A 16552-nucleotide genomic window follows, 5' to 3' on the forward strand; every position below is an offset into this window, starting at 1 on the left:
AGAATGAAGTGTGGGGAAACAGCATGACGTAAAATGAAGTGTGGGGAAACAATATCACGTAAAATGAAGTGTGGGGAACAACAGTAAGACGTTAAATGAAGGGGAAAATACGGCGTGACGTAATTCTGACTGCAGATCTAGAAGACCAGGAACTTTAAAAATGATTAACATATAAAAATATCAATAAAGATTTGGGAAGTAATATCTATTTTTCTTCAGAAGCAAATGCAACTCTGATTGTCAACCTGATGTTCTTTCATAGCCCAGGCCCGAAGAACGAGCCAAAGGAACACAGAAGATAGAAGGTGGGTTTAACTAATAAGGAAGCGATAGTCTTAACATAAGAAACGAAAACATTTTTGATAAAAATCTGGGGAAATCAGAAACAGGAGGAGAATTCCAAACCTAAACAGTCCTCAGAGACCTCCCGATTTCCCCTGAAGTTCTAAATAGCTTGAATAAGGAATCCGCATTTGTTGTTTCCCCTCATTCATTGTCGTGGATTCGTCGTTACGCAACAGTGGCTAAATAACCACGGAAAATACACCTTTTTGGGCCGCTAACCGTAACACCAGTATTATGCAAATTAGGACAATGAAGGTATATAAAGTACGCGTTTTCAGAAGCGCCCACGATATTCTTGCATAAGCCCAAACACGCGGTGGTCAAAATAGGAGTTGCTACATTTCAAAAAATAGAAAAAAAGGCTTAAAAAAAGGAGTTCCTACACTTCGAAAAATAGAAAAAAAGGCTTAAAAAATAAGGAGTTCCTACACTTCGAAAAATAGAAAAAAAAGGCTACAAGAAGGAGTTTGCTACATATCAAAACATAAATAGATAAAAGGCTAAAAAATAGGAGTTGATACATTTCAAAAATAGAAAAAAGGCTAAAAAATTGCTACATTTATAAAAAGGCTTAATAAAGGAGTTGCTACATATCAAAACATAGAAAAAGGGATAAAAAGGGTTGCTACATTTCAAAAAATAGATAAAAAGCTAAAAAATAGGAGTTGATACATTTCAAAAAATAGAAAGAAGGCTAAAAACAAAAGGGAGTTGCTACAGTCTAAAAAATAGAAAAAGGGCTAAAAAAGGGAGTATCTAAATTTCAAAAAATAGAAAAAAGTAAAAAAAAAAATGCTACATTTCAAAAAATAGAAAAAAATTACTAAAGATAAGTAGTTGCTACATTTCAAAAAACAGAAAAAAAGGCTAAAAAAAGGATTTGCTACATTTCAAAAAACAGAAAAAAGGCTGAAAAAAGGAGTTGCTACATTTCAAAATACAGAAAGAAGGCTGAAAAAAGGAGTTGCTACATTTCAAAAAACAGAAGAAAGGCTGGAAAAAGGAGTTGCTACATTTCAAAAAACAGAAAAAAGGCTGAAAAAAAGAAGTTGCTACATGTCAAAAATAAAAAAAAAGGATAAAAAAAATGAACTGCTACATTTCAAAAAATAGAAAAAAGACAAAAAAAATGGAGTTGCTACATTTCCAAAAAAAACATAAAAAGAGAAGGTTGGAAAGCAAAAGAAAAAAAGAAATGGAATTATTCAGGGACTTTCAAGTCATTAACATACAAAGGATTAGTTAAGCTGGCGTTGGATTATGGAGGCAGAATTTTTAAGGCTCGCATTGGGCTCGCTTCCGGAAAATATTGAACGATTTACAAAAATGTGTAATAGGGTTAGCTGCAGAGAGAGAGAGAGAGAGAGAGAGAGAGAGAGAGAGAGAGAGAGAGGAGATTAATAGCCGCCCACACTCGAGAAAAACAGTGTCTCAAAAATAATGAAGTTAACATCTATTCTTCCCCAGAGAGAGAGAGAGAGAGAGAGAGAGAGGAATTAACAGCCGCTCACTATCGAGAATAAGTGTCACAAAGGTAATGAGGTTAACATCTATTCTTCCCGAGAGAGAGAGAGAGAGAGAGAGAGAGAGAGAGAGAGAGAGAGAGAGAGAGAGAGAGAGAGAGATTACTCAAGTCTGTCATCAACAGTTAGTGGAGAGTCCATAAAATCATCAACATGCACGATAAAAGTATCCTACTTACTATCTTCAATAGAACAGATGATATCGAAATGAGTCCATCTCACAATCATTCAAAATAAACCTACTCTGTCGGTCCGCGGGTAAGAAGGCCACAAGTATCGTTGGAGCAAAAAAAAAAAAAAAAAAAAAAAAACTCCTCGTTACCTTTAACGTCAGCAATTCCTTGGGAACAGAAGGGGATGGGAACTCACTTTCCTTCTTCTGTGTGGGTATACGAAGGTGCCAATGCTTTCGAAGTTGTCTACACAGAACACATAATAGTTTAAGGATGAAAGGAATGGACTATTGTCTTTCTTTGTTTTATTGGGGCTATTGTCTTTTTTTTTTGGGGACTATAGTCATTTTCTGGGGGAGGAGCACTGCCTCTTCTTTGGGGGCTATTATCTTTTTTTGGGGAGGAACATTGCCTTACATTTAGGGGAGGGAGACTATTGCCTTTTTTGGTGGGGGAGCACTATTGCCTTTTTGGGAACACTATTGCCTTTTGGGGGACAGTACTACCTTTTTTTTTTTTTGGGGGAGACTATTGTCTTGTTTTATAAGGGGGTATTGGTTTTTTTGGGGTTGGACTACTGTCTTGTTTTTGGGGGCAAGAATATCGTATTGTTTTTCTGGGGGATTATTGTTATTGTCTTTTTTTTGGGAGACTATTGTCTGTTTTTGGAGGAGCTATTGTTTAGTTTTTTGGGGACTATAGTTTATTGGGGGTGAACTACTGTGTTTTTTTTTTTACTGCTGTCTTGTTTCCCTTAGGGGGACTGTTATCTTATTTTTTTGTGGGGGGACTATTGTCATTCTTTTGAGTCATTCTCTTCTACGGTAAACCGATTTTTTGACAGTACAAAATAAATGCGGAGTACAATTTTTTTGGAAACTAAAATGAAATTTCACATTATGTCGCCTCCGACAAATATAAAATAGAGCTTGAGGCCGGATGACCATAATGAAGCTGGCCCCCCGCCCCACTCCACCCACCTCCGCTCCCCCTAACCAAAAATTAAATCGTCTGGATACAAATCGAAAAAGACTACAGAAAAAGATAAAAAAAAAAAAACTCCACATATTTCAGCTATCATAGAAAACGTTAATGTCGAACGCAAAAAGAAAAAAATAAAATAAAATAAAACATAAACCACAGTGACAGCGAAAATATTTGATGTTCACCCGACCAATAAACAAACAAAAGGTCGGCACCAACTACCTACCAATTCTTTCAGAATGGCAACAAAACGAGAGGAGTTTTTTTATTTGTGTAGGAAAGGGACATTTTTTTTTTTTTTCTTTTTTTTTTTTTTTTTTTGTCCCTCCAGGGAAGTTGGTGATTACGTTTGACAAGTCTTCCCTCAACAGATGTGTCGGGTCATTCTCTCTCTCTCTCTCTCTCTCTCTCTCTCTCTCTCTCTCTCTCGAAGGAAGTTAAGTCACCACATTAGGGACTGAGACACGGGACCGGATGAAAGTCGATGCAGTGGAATGGAAAACAGTTTTATTTGGCCAGGAGCTGACGTCAGACATAAAGGGCGTGAGGCTTTTGTGTGTATGTATGTATGTATGTATGTATGTATGTATGTATGTATGTATGTATGTATGTATGTATGTATGTATGTATATAAATATATAATATAATTATATATATATATATATATATATATATATATATATATATATATATATATATATATTACACATCACAGATTATATGTATGCACGTACACGGGCCTATATGTGTACGTATGAACGCACGACATGTCGTGCTTCCCTGAATTCACTCAAAGTCGAAATCCATTACGAACGAGAGGTCACTTACATTGTGGTACCACTTGACCTGATACACATCCGGGTTGGCGTTGATGTGGCACTCGAAATACACGTCGTCGCCTTCCTTGATGCTGCCCGGGTCAAGGGTACTGCCCATCTGGAGGGTCACCACCGGTTTATCTGAAGGCGAGACAGGAAAGTTAGGTCAGTGTCTTTCTCGAACGGAGAAGTCCTGCTGAAATAGATTTTCTTTGGCAACTAAATTTTTTTAAACTTCAAACATTTGCAATTAATCCAATTGCAAAATTTTAAAAAAACTAATTTAATTGATGAAAGATAGAAAAAGTTAATTTAATTGATGAAAGATAGAAAAAAAGTCAATAAAGTGGGTTTTATCCAGTTTTCAGCGATTTATCTGATGACTTTACCGTTGTTTTCTCAACATGTCTTAGTAGCCAATGGGATAATGTATGCAAATTCTATATATATATTATATATATATATATATATATATATATATATATATATATATATATATATATATATATATATATATATATATATATATATACATATGTATGTATATATAGATGTGTATATATATACAAAATTATACATATACATATTGTATATATATTACACACGCGTTGATGCGTGAAGAACGGCAAGCGACGACCGGACAGTCTAGAATTAAAAACGAACAGCGAAAGCCAAACAAAAAACAGAATGAGGCACAAAGAAAACAAGAAAACACAAAAACAAAACACAAAAGAAAACAAACACGAAGAAAAACAAAAAAAGAAAAGGAGCAAGGGCATCCAACTCACAATGTATATTAAGCTTGACGCCGTCCTCCTTGGACGAATGGGCGATGAGCTTGTTCTCGGCCCGACAGGTGAGATACTTCCCGTTGTCTGTCATCTCCGCTCTGTACTTCAGGATCGAGGTGGTAACGTTGCCGTCAGAGGTCGTCTGTAAGGTTGGAATAAGGAGAATTTCACTCTGTAAGGTTGAGGTTAGAGTAAGGCGAATTTAACTCTGTAAGGTTAAAGTTAACTGTTAAGTCTGTCAGGTTAAAGATCATTGTTAAGTCTGGGAGGTTGAAGTTAATTGTTTTACGTCTGTAAGGTTAAGTCTGTAAGTTCAACTAAAAGAGTGTTAAGTCTGTAAGGTTCAAATAAAGTGTGTTACATCTGTAATGTTAAAATATTGTTAAGTCTGTAAGTTCAAATAAAGTGTTAAATCAGTAAGGTTCAAATAAAGTGTATTACATCTGTAATGTTAAAATAGTGTTAAGTCTGTAAGGTTCAAATAAAGAGAGTTAAATCTGCAAGGTTCAAATAAACTGTGTTACACCTGTAATGTTAAAATAGTGTTAAGTCTATAGGGTTCAAATAAAGTGTGTTAAATCTGTAATGCTAAAACAGTGTTAAGTCTGTAAGGTTCAAATACAGTGTTAAGTCTGTAAGGTTAGAGAGACTTTAACTTTGTAAGGATTAAGTCTGTAAGGTTAGAATAGGTGTTAGTTCTCTAAGGTAAAAATAAAGAGTGCTAAGTCTGCAAGGCTATAATAGTGTTGAGTCTGTAAGGTTAAGAATAAAGAGTATTAATTCTCTAGGTTACAATAAAGCGTTAAGCCTGTAAGGTTAAAATAAAGAGGGTTAAGTCTGTAAGGCTAGAATAAAGTGTTGATTATGTGAGGTTAATGTAAAGTGTTGAGTCTGTAAGGTTAAAATAAAGTGTGTTAAGCCTGTAAGGTTAAAATAAAGTGTTAAGTCTGTAAGGTTACAATAAAGCATTAAGCCTGTAAGGTTAAAATAAAGGGGGTTAAGGAGTGTTTATTCCTAATATAAGCTGAAAAAGAGAAAGTTAAGTGGTTTCATATTCATTTAACGTCTTTTTCGAGGAAAAACAGTAAAAAGATTTTATTTTTCTGTTGTGAAACGAAAAGAGATGTAGTATTCTTTCTCTGTGCAGAGAGAGAGAGAGAGAGAGAGAGAGAGAGAGAGAGAGAGAGAGAGAGAAGAGAGAGAGAGAACGATACAGTCTTCCTTTTTCGTGTTGATAGACAGAGGGCCGGAAGGGAATCCTACTTTAATATGCCATGGAAAAGAATCATCAGTGCTGTCATATTTTCCCACGGGGTCTTAAATTTCTGTCCCGAGACAAACCAGATTGTTAAGAAGGAGGCTCTTTCTTTTAAGCGCTGGTGAAATGAAAGTACCGTTTGATATTGCTGTCCCCAGGAAAGAAAGTACTTAAAAGACCCATCGCATTTCTAAACTTACAGAAAGAAAAGTATGCATATGAAGTTAGCATTTCATGAGCAGACAAGAGTGTATGAGGGAAAGTTAGAAAGTTATTAGAAAGTTACATAGACAGGATTGCTATCGAAAGAAAAGAGAGTACATAAAAGACCCCTCACATTTCTTCAGTTACAAAAAGAAAGGTGTACATATGAAGTCAGCATTGCGTGAGGAGACAAGAAAGTATGAGGGAAAGTTAGAAAGTTACATATAGAGGATTACTGTCAAAAGAAAAGGCAGTGCATGAGACCCCAAAAATTTCTACTACTACAGAGAGAAAGGTATACATATGAAGTTTCCATTTCATGAGTAAACATGAAAATCTGAGGGGAAAGTTAGAAAGTTACATACAGAGGATTGCTGTCGAAAGAAAAGAAAGTACATAAAAGACCCATCACATTTCTAGTCTTATAGAAAGAAAGGTATTCATATGAAGTTTGCTTTTCTTGAGGAGATAAGAAAGTATGAGGGAAAGTTAGAAAGTTACATGTAGAGGATTGCTGTCAAAAGGAAAGAAAGTGCATGAAAGACCCCCAAAATTTCTACAATCACGGAGAGAAAGGTATACATATTAAGTTAGCACTTCATGCAAGGCTATATGAGGGAAAGTTAGAAAGTTACATACAGCAGAGACAGTGACAGACAGACAGACTCACTCACCGTCATGACAGCATCGTTTAGCGGCTGAGTGCCTCCCTTCCACCAGGTAATGACCGCCGAAGGTCTCGAGCCCCAGGCTTTGCACACTAGCTCGTAGTCGGTGTTGGCACTCAGGGAACCACTCCCCGAGATCACGCTCACGTTCACCGGCTGAACTGTTTTGGGAAGAAGAAGAGGAGGAGGAGGGAAATTCTATTTAGCATTTTGTTAGTGACGGAAGAAGTCTTTGACATTTGAAGAAAACAAAAGAAGAGTGGGGAAATTCTGTTCATTATTTGTTAATGGCTGAAGAGGTCTTTGACGTTTTAAGATGAAAAAAAAAAAGGTCTTTTGTATATTCCAAAAGTTTCAGTATTTGTTAATGGCTGAAGAAGTCTGAAATTTTAAAATAACGGTCATCTTTATATTCCAAAAGTTTCAGTATTTGTTAATGGCTGAAGAATTCTTTGATATTTGAAGATAAAAAAAGAAAGGTCTTTCGTATATTCCAAAAGTTTCAGTATTTGTTAATGACTGAAAAAGTCATTGGTGTTTGAGGATAACAAAGGTCTTTTATATTATATTCCAAAAGTTCAAGAATACCAAATTTCCTCCTGAAATTCGTCTTTGAAATTTTGAGATCACGACCTACTGTATATTCCAAAAGTTCAGGAATTTCGAATTTCGTCCTGAAATTCACCCTTGAAATTTTATGATAACGATCATTTTTATATTCCAAAAGTTCAAGAATACAGAATTTTCCCCTGAAATTCGTTATATCTTGCTATTCATTTTCCACATCCCCCTTTCATTTTCATTTTTGGGTACTGTGTTCTTCAGAAGCTTCCTTTGCAAGTTAATAGAGTTCTCGCTTTTTATGAATTCTCGCTTTTTAACCAACCTTTAACGTTGATAATTATTGGAATATACGCTCGTTCTAAGTGTATAGCAAAATCATTCAACCTTTAACGCTTGCTCGGTCCACTCTCCGGAAAGGAGAAAGAGATCTAACACTGGTAAGAATTAAAGACGCCATATTATCAGCGTTCGCTTTCTCTTTTCCCGGCGAAACGAAAACGGGTGCTGTCGATTAGAGCGAATTCCGCGGATTATTCACTAAAACTGCTTCTTGATCCGCATAAATCAATCAGGGTTCATATGTTTCCGATGACGGAATCATCAGCGTCAATAGCCAAAGTACCTCTTCCTACTCCCTCCCCAGCCCACCCCCAGCTTCCATTCCATCCTGTTGTCCCGAAGATTCAATGAGCACCCCAGTCCTTGGTAATCCGCTTAAAATAAACTGGGTTTGGGCGAACAATAATCCAATAATGATTTGAATTTCAAAATAGCATTTCACTCTCCATTACGGATATTAGGTATATATCACGTTCGTGCAATAATATTGCATCGAGCAAGTATAACGGAAGAGGAAAAAAACTTGTGACGTCAGGATGTCCTGGTAATGGTTTGGTTGCCCAGAGGGCAGGCAGGGTATATACATATATAAATAAGAGCACATTCAGCCTCTCGTTCGCATTGTGGAATCTGCACATGTTATCTGAACGTTCGACATGTGAGCTTGATACGGCAGTTTTCCGGGCAATGATGTTCGCCGTGATTCCCATTTGGAATATCTGGAACGTAGACAAGTGCGACCAGAGGCGGTAACGTACACGAATTTGACCCTACGTAAAAGAATACCATTATTTCAGAAACTGGAATTGAAAGGAAATAAAGGGGAGGAAGGAGTCAAACTAAATAATTCGTTAGCTGTAACAAAGAACAGTAAATAAAATGAATAAATAAATAGAGAAAGAAAGACAGAAATAAATGGATAATTAATCAAAGAAATAAAGCCTTGGAAATCAATTTTTCCAGAATATGATAAGTCGAAGGTCCAAAGGTTAGGGGTAACTGGGGCTTTGAGAATATATTTCTACGGTCACAGCGCCTCAAGTGCGGATGCAAATAACGGCTCAGATGCTGAAAAAAAGAACCTTAATAATAATAATAGTAATAACGGCTCACATACTGAAAGAAAGGAACCTTGAATAATAATAATAATAATAATAAAATAATAATAATAATAATAATAATAATAATAATAATAATAATAATAAAATATCGACTCAGATACTGAAAGAAAGGAACCTTGAAAATAATAATAATAATAATAATAATAATAATAATAATAATAATAATAATAATAATGAATAATAATAATTTCTTTGATGTATTCAATCCATCATTCCACTGAAATATATATAAATAAACCTCCAACTGTTGTAGAATCTCTCTAAATATATATAAAAAAAAATTAGTTCGTCCTTAGCCTACATAAAAGTATTAGCCTTCACACAATAAAATCCCACGCAAAAATTAAAATCAAAATCGCCCCCTCTCCCCACCTCCCCCGAGAAAAATTTCGAAGCCCCTTTTATGCATTTACAATTTTCATTTCAATGTAAATAAAGCCAATTCAATAGAGGGAGGTAAATGAGCGCTTATTGGGTATTCGAAATTTATGAGGCGCCATCTGCGAACAACAATATGAACCTTGTTCATATATTATTCAAATCTAAATTAACATGCAGGGCGGCGATGAAATTAGTTTTCGGTATCGTATTCACAGCGTGTCTCTCTCTCTCTCTCTCTCTCTCTGTCAAATAATGTCTGAGGCCACATAGGTGAGGGCCTCGACGAGGCAATCCCCCATCTCTCTCTCTCTCTGTCAAATAATGTCTGAGGCCACATAGGTGAGGGCCTCGACAGGCAATTGCCCATCTCTCTCTCTCTCTTCTCGATGTCCGTGTGTGTGTCTTTTCTGCTTTCCACTCTGCTGCAGGACGCCCATTGCCCAATCCACTTTTATCGATTAGCAATATCAAGCTTCGGTATATATTCACTCCGAAAGGCACATTCGCTTTCTAGAGCTTTTATCTTTTATTCATGACTCCTTTTATTATATATATATATATATATATATATATATATATATATATATATATATATATATATATATATATATATATATATACATACACACACGCAAGCCGTGTGGTTTAATGCGCGTCACTGTAGTCGTGAGTTCTTGTCTTCCGTGGTTCGAGCCCACGAGACGACGAACTGATTATCAACTAAAAATTCCCCTTCGGGTAACATGTATCGAAATATATTATTTCCGAGGTAGAGCGAATTGGATATTGAAGGACGTTTGTAGCTTAATGCCTGTCTATGAATCATGGTGATGTGATAAATTCATTCATATATATATATATATATATATATATATTATATATATATATATATATACATATATATACACACATACATATTTATATATATAAATGTATGTATATATATGTATATATATACATACGGATACTTGACCATGAGGACTGTTTGTCCTAGAAAGCTTGTAACTTTTTTAATACATATCTCCACTAGATACCATCCAGTTTGAATGAGGTCCTGTTATTATTAATTGTATGTATCGATGCACAGAACAGTTGTGTATGTGATAAAGTTAACATATATATATATATATATATATATATATATATATATATATATATATATATATATATATATATATATATATATATATATATATATATATATATATATATATATATATATATATCTGGATACGCTTCATACTTACAGCTCTGAAATCAAATCCGAGAGGAAATGAGGAGACTTCACCTTTCCCGGTGATATTTGAAACCAAACCTCACGTCAGCGGGAAACCACCCTTCCTTTATGTACACATATGCACGCACATATACATAAATATATAAATATAAATATATATATATATATATATATATATATATATATATATATATATATATATATGTGTGTGTGTGTGTGTGTGTATAATGTATGTATATATATATATATATATATATATATATATATATATATATATATATATATATATATATATATATATATATATATATATATATATATATATATATATATATATATATATATAGATGAATCTGATTTCACACGAAAAATAAACACGTCTCGCACGATAGAAATATTTCGATTTCCTGTTTGCATTTATAATTTTCCATCTCGCAGGTTCCGTTTATAATAAAAGCTCCGCTCAGATTGCAACAGAAATTGTTGATATATCCTTGATAAACATTTGCGCCTTATGCGAAGAATAAAAGGATAAAAGTATGTTGTAAAAATAAAAGAATGTTTTAAATCCGCAACAACAATGGATTATATATTTTCTTATCATACTGAATTTTTTAATTCTTCATTACACGAACATTTCCAACGATTTCTTTTTAATATTTTGACTGATGATAAAATCCTTCCACCTCAGTCCTTTCGATATTTAAGCAAAGCAGAAATATCAAGCTTGAATTTTCCGTCCAAAGAACATTCATTTCAAAAGAGGAAAAAAAAATTATAATAAATGACTTGCTTCGTGCTATTGTTTCACGGATGCACAAACACCCAGTGACTCGCACACTTTTTTTTTCTTTTTATATAAAATTTCATGTTGCAGCATTAATAACTTTGCAACAACTAGCAGTGCGATGACACAAATCCGGCGTTTCAAATTCAAATTCGGCCCGTCACACGGGCGCAGCTCTGCTGTATATATTTATTTCTGCGCTCTGTATATTCAAATATTCGCCTAACCTCCCGATGAAGTCCAATCACCTGTATTCCAGGCCTGTGATCCTTTTAGCATATACATAAAGAGATATATATAATCGACCAGATGTCTCTGTAATAACTCGGCCCGTCCGTTCCAGCAGTTTCAAATTGGGATTCTGCGATTAATGTTTTAGCCCTATTCCCTAACCGCTATACAAGTTTATTATTATGTTTTAATTTCTTTTTTATTTTTTCTTCCTTGAATCTGGTTATTACTTTTTTCCCCTCACTCGTCTTTCTCGTATTTCATTTATTTTGATTTATTTTGTTATATAAATTTCTAAAAAAAAAAAAAAAAGTCCATCTCCTTAAATTTATATCTGTTTGATTTTGGATTTTTATTCTTCTTGAATTTGGTTACTTATTTTTTTCTCACTCGTCTTTCACACAACTTATTTGTTTGCTATAGAAATTAAAAAAAAAAAAAAAAAAAAACGCCCATCACCTTAAATGTATGTTTGTTTTTGGAATTTTTCCTCTTCTTGAATTTGGTTATTTGGTTTTTTCTCACTCGTCTCTCACAGAACTTATTTGTTTGCTAGAAAATTTTATCAGAAATCGCCCACCACCACAATCGCGGAAGTTGATAAACCTGCTTTCTTCCCTTGAACTTGTTTACCATTCAAGAAAACTTACGGCGAATTTGAATTCCAGCCTTCTCCGTCTTGATACAACAAAGTTATTGTGAGGTTGTGATTTTGTTCCTTTTAAACAGCAGTTCACCCTTGATATTGTAACAGCAGGATAGATGTGTCAGACAGTGTCATCCTCTCTCTTCGAAAGCTACCCTGCCCTAAAATGGAAGGCTGCAGTACCTGCAAAAATACAAAACCGATTTTGCAGATACTGCAAATGGGACCCTTTCAATTCTCGTGGAAAGCATTGAAGAATCATTCTGAAACTGCAGTAACTTGTGTATTAGCGTTTCACGAGCCCAATAGGTGGCATATCTCAATTTCCAAAATTTTGCAGATACTGCAATTTTCCATTTTAGAGCAGTACCCTTTCGGGAGAAAACAGCTTGTTGCTATACAAAGCAGAAAGAACGTAAAACAAGAATAGTTTACAAAGCCACGATTTCGAGGTGAATGTGACGCCGTCACAGCTATCTTAATTATCAAAAGCTACCCCTCCATCTGGCTCCCTCTTTTCAGAAGCAACACTTTCAGAAGGAAACAGCTTGTTGCTATACATAACAGAAAAAATGTAGAAGAACCATAGTTTATAAAACTCCAAGATTTCAAGGTGAATTTGACAGTCACGGTTATCTTAATTATCTAAGACAGCTCCCCCTCTTTCCTCCCCAACTCCCCTGTCTGCTGGAAATGATTGATTGATAAAAGTCAAGCAGAGACGATACAATCTCGTCATCCCCTACGTAAAATCCCACTGTCCCCATTTCAGCCCACGAAAGTTTTTTTTTTTTTTTTAATTTCAGAATTTAGCACCTCCGGAATATCGCGCGGTAGCATTCGAGTCTATAACGTCGCCAGGACTAATTTTCTAAAATGTCCGTCCCTGGCCTAAACTAGCAGAGCACACACATCAAATTATCTTGTTCCAGCTGATTAAAATTTGCGTCCGCCGTCCGCGGAGTGACCTACTTTCTGCCTGAGTGGGCTAATGTACTCCGACCACGAAGTGTGTTTAAGTGGTAGAAACTGGCACTGTAAGAATTTGGGAACCGAGTGAAAATGGAATACAGTTGTTATGACATTACATTTTTATTCGTCAGCACAGTTACCGTTATAATTATCATCATGACTATGATGGGGGAACGTTTCGCTTCAATAATATAATTGCCATTATAATGATTCAGTCGATGATTCAGGTATAATTTTGTACGCCATTGCCATTGTAATTATTTTTAGTTATTGTGAAGATACTGAAATGCCTTATCATTATTATTAATATTATTACTATAACATTACATTACAACGGATAATTTTTAAATAACAAATTATCCCAATAATGCTAAAGAGTATTATTATTATTATTATTATTATTATTATTATTATTATTATTATTATTATTATTATTATTACTTTAAACCGCATTACAACAGATAACTGTGCAGTGCTTTTGCACATTTATCCAAATTTTTAAATGAAAAAATTATCCAAAAATGCTAAAAAAAAGGGGCCAAACATTCCCGCACATGCCATAAATAATATTCACCTGACGGAAACATTTAACAAAAAGACTCTTAAAACCCTGACCAACTGGAATTACCAGATTATTTTCTCATAAATAAATGCATGACTGATCTCAGTTGCCGTAAATATATTTCATTTTGATGATAAATTTATTCGAACTCACTCCGTTGGGTTCTCTCGTCTCATTTTAACTCACTGTCACTCGTACAGGAGTCATGAAGTTTGTTGCAAGTCTAACTTTTTTATTTATCAATCTAAAAGAAATTGCAAGGCATTTTTTTGTCGCAAGTTTCACTTTTTTATTTATAATAAAAAAATTTGACAAGGCATTTTTTTGTTGCAAGTCTCACTTTTTTATTTATAGTAAAAAAATTTGACGCGTTTTTGTTGCAAGTCTCACTTTTTTTTTTGTAATTAAAAACACAAGGCTTTTTTGTTTATTTATAAAAAAATGACAAGGCTTTTTTTTTTTGCAAGACTCACTTTTTTTATTTATAACAAAAAAATGACATGGCTTTTTTTTTGTTGCATGACTCACTTTATTTATAATAAAAAAGACAAGGCTTTTTTGTTGCAAGTCTCACTTTTTTATTTATAATAAAAAAATACAAGGCTTTTTTTGTTGCAAGTCTCGCTTTTTTATTTATGATTAAAAAAATACAAGGCTTTTTTGTTGCAAATCTCACTTTCTTATTTATAACAAAAAAATGACAAGGCTTTTTAGTTGCAAGACTCAATTTTTTTTTTATAATAAAAAATGACAAGGTTTTTTTTGTTGCAAGTGTCACTTTTTTTATTTATAATAAAAAATGACAAGGTTTTTTTGTTGCAAGACTCAATTTTTAATTATAATAAAAAATGATAAGGCTTTTTTGTTGCAAGTCTCACTTTTTATTTATAATTAAAAAAAAAAATTTACAAGGTATTTTTTGTTTGTTTGTTTGTTTTTTCCTTGGGTTTGGTCATTTATTTTTTTTTTACTCGTCTTTCCCATAACTTATTTATTTGCTACAGAAATTTATCAAAAACTGCCCACTTCCACAGTCGCGGAAGCTGATAAACCCTTCTGCAGTTACTTACTTATCTTTTAAGAAAACTTAGGTTTGTTCTTACAGAAAATGCTTCTTTTGTCTCGAGATTGACAACAAACTTCATTTCATACCCCTCCCAAACTTATGTGCTGGTATAAGGCCAGCTTATCGAAATCAACCACTTGGAGTCGCTTGAACCTCACAGTATGGCGGTCCGCAGTTCGAGCCCGCTCAAGGTTTGACAAATTCACTGGCCTTGAAAGCTCGGGATGGAAGGTTTTGGGGAGTGCCGAGTCACCATAAGCCATTGGCTGGTTCACCCTGGTCCTAAGGTGGGAGGGAGATAGGCAGTGGAAACTGATCATACGAGTTTATATTCAGTCTCTAGGATACTTTGCGACTTGTCTCTTGCCTCTTTCGAGTATGGCGACCTTTGAAACCTTCAGAATCAACGTCGCAGAATTATCTTTCCGGATTATTTTCCTTATAATTATCGTAAATATTAAGCAGCCAATGCGTTAGCTCGTTTTCAAATTCAAGTGTAATGCGACTGGAAATGCAACATCACATGATAATTTGTCAAATGGTTTTGACAACGACTTTAATATGATTATACCGCAGTATCACATGATGTTCTTATTATATGTAATACATGAATGTCTGGTTCGTGGGTGTGGGTGACAACAGCCACGAACATGAATATAGGTATAAATTAAGATCTAATCATCATGGTTTATTCAGAATAACCTTTGTGACGCCAGCTTCAGTAGCCATAAATCAGTCACTCAATGTGAATAACCTTCATTCCCAAAACCAAATCTTTATTCCGACCATCACGTCTTTGCTGCGGATACCGTGTCTTCATAATGACTCCATGAAATTCTCTGCTTGCCGAAAAATAGTGAGTGATTTTTTCTTTCCTCGTCCTCCTCCTCCTCTTCTTTTTCTTTTTCTTCTTCTTCTTCTTCTTCTTCTGCGGCTGAATTGCGCAGCTAAAAAAGACGGGATTTGAGCGGAAAATTGTCCCGCCCGAATGAGAGAGCATCAATTGAGCTTCCCGAATACCTCCGAGAAATCGTTCCTTATTGCCACAAGATTGGCGCCAATACACTGCAGACCTAACCACTGGCAATTCCGCGCAATTCGATGTTTGGGTCTTCCCGATTGGGTGAAAACACACGGCGGAGGCCCGGGAGATGCGAAGGAAGGAAGGAAGTAAGTTCGAGTGTACGAGGTGGGGGAAAAATGTTTTGCTAAGTCGGGGACGCGCAGAGACGTGCGGCAAGGTGCTACGTCTAGACGTGGGTGACGTATTCAAGGTACGTCCAAACGCGTAGCAGATGTATTTCAATGTGCGTCGAGAACTATAGCGGACGTATTTCAAGGTACGTCCAGAAGTATAGCAGACGTATTTCAATGTGCGTCGAGAAGTATAGCGGACGTATTTCAAGGTACGTCGAGAAGTATAGCAAACGCATTTCAAGGAACGTCCAGAAGTATAGCAGACGTATTTCAAAGGTACGTCCAGAAGTATAGCAGACGTATTTCCAAGGTACGTCGAGAAGTATAGCAGACGTATTTCAATGTACGTTCAGACGTGTAGTAGACGTATTTCAAGGTACGTTGAAACATGTAGGGGATGCACTTCAATCCCGGTATGTTTTGGACGTGTAGAGACGTGCGTCAGTGTACGTCAAAACGCGAAACAGACGTACGCCAAAGTATATCGAGACGTTATGAGACACGTCGAGGTCCGTTGTAAACGTTCAGCAGACGTATTTCAAAGTACGCCCATACGTGCAGCAGACGTATATATTTTAAGGTACGTCCAAACGTGTAGCAGGCGTATATTTTTCAAGGTACGTCGAAGGGACAGATGTGCGTCAAGGTACGTCGAAGACACGTGTAGCAGACGCATGTCGAGTGA

General features: G+C 35.3%; 1 protein-coding gene across 2 annotated transcripts in view; it reads right to left on the reverse strand.

Annotated features, from left to right (window-relative positions):
• LOC136845373 (nephrin-like) overlaps positions 1-16552 on the reverse strand; it is a 1223962-nt gene that overhangs the window by 131532 nt on the left and 1075878 nt on the right. For both annotated transcript variants that reach the window (XM_067115676.1, XM_067115641.1), the window contains exons 6-8: positions 6771-6925; positions 4632-4776; positions 3854-3984 (exon numbers count right to left, since the gene is read on the reverse strand). In XM_067115676.1, the coding sequence (XP_066971777.1) occupies positions 3854-3984; positions 4632-4776; positions 6771-6925 (431 nt within the window). The remainder of the gene's footprint in view (positions 1-3853; positions 3985-4631; positions 4777-6770; positions 6926-16552) is intronic.

This window comes from Macrobrachium rosenbergii, chromosome 1, assembly GCF_040412425.1.
Source record: "Macrobrachium rosenbergii isolate ZJJX-2024 chromosome 1, ASM4041242v1, whole genome shotgun sequence".
NCBI lineage: Eukaryota > Metazoa > Arthropoda > Malacostraca > Decapoda > Palaemonidae > Macrobrachium > Macrobrachium rosenbergii.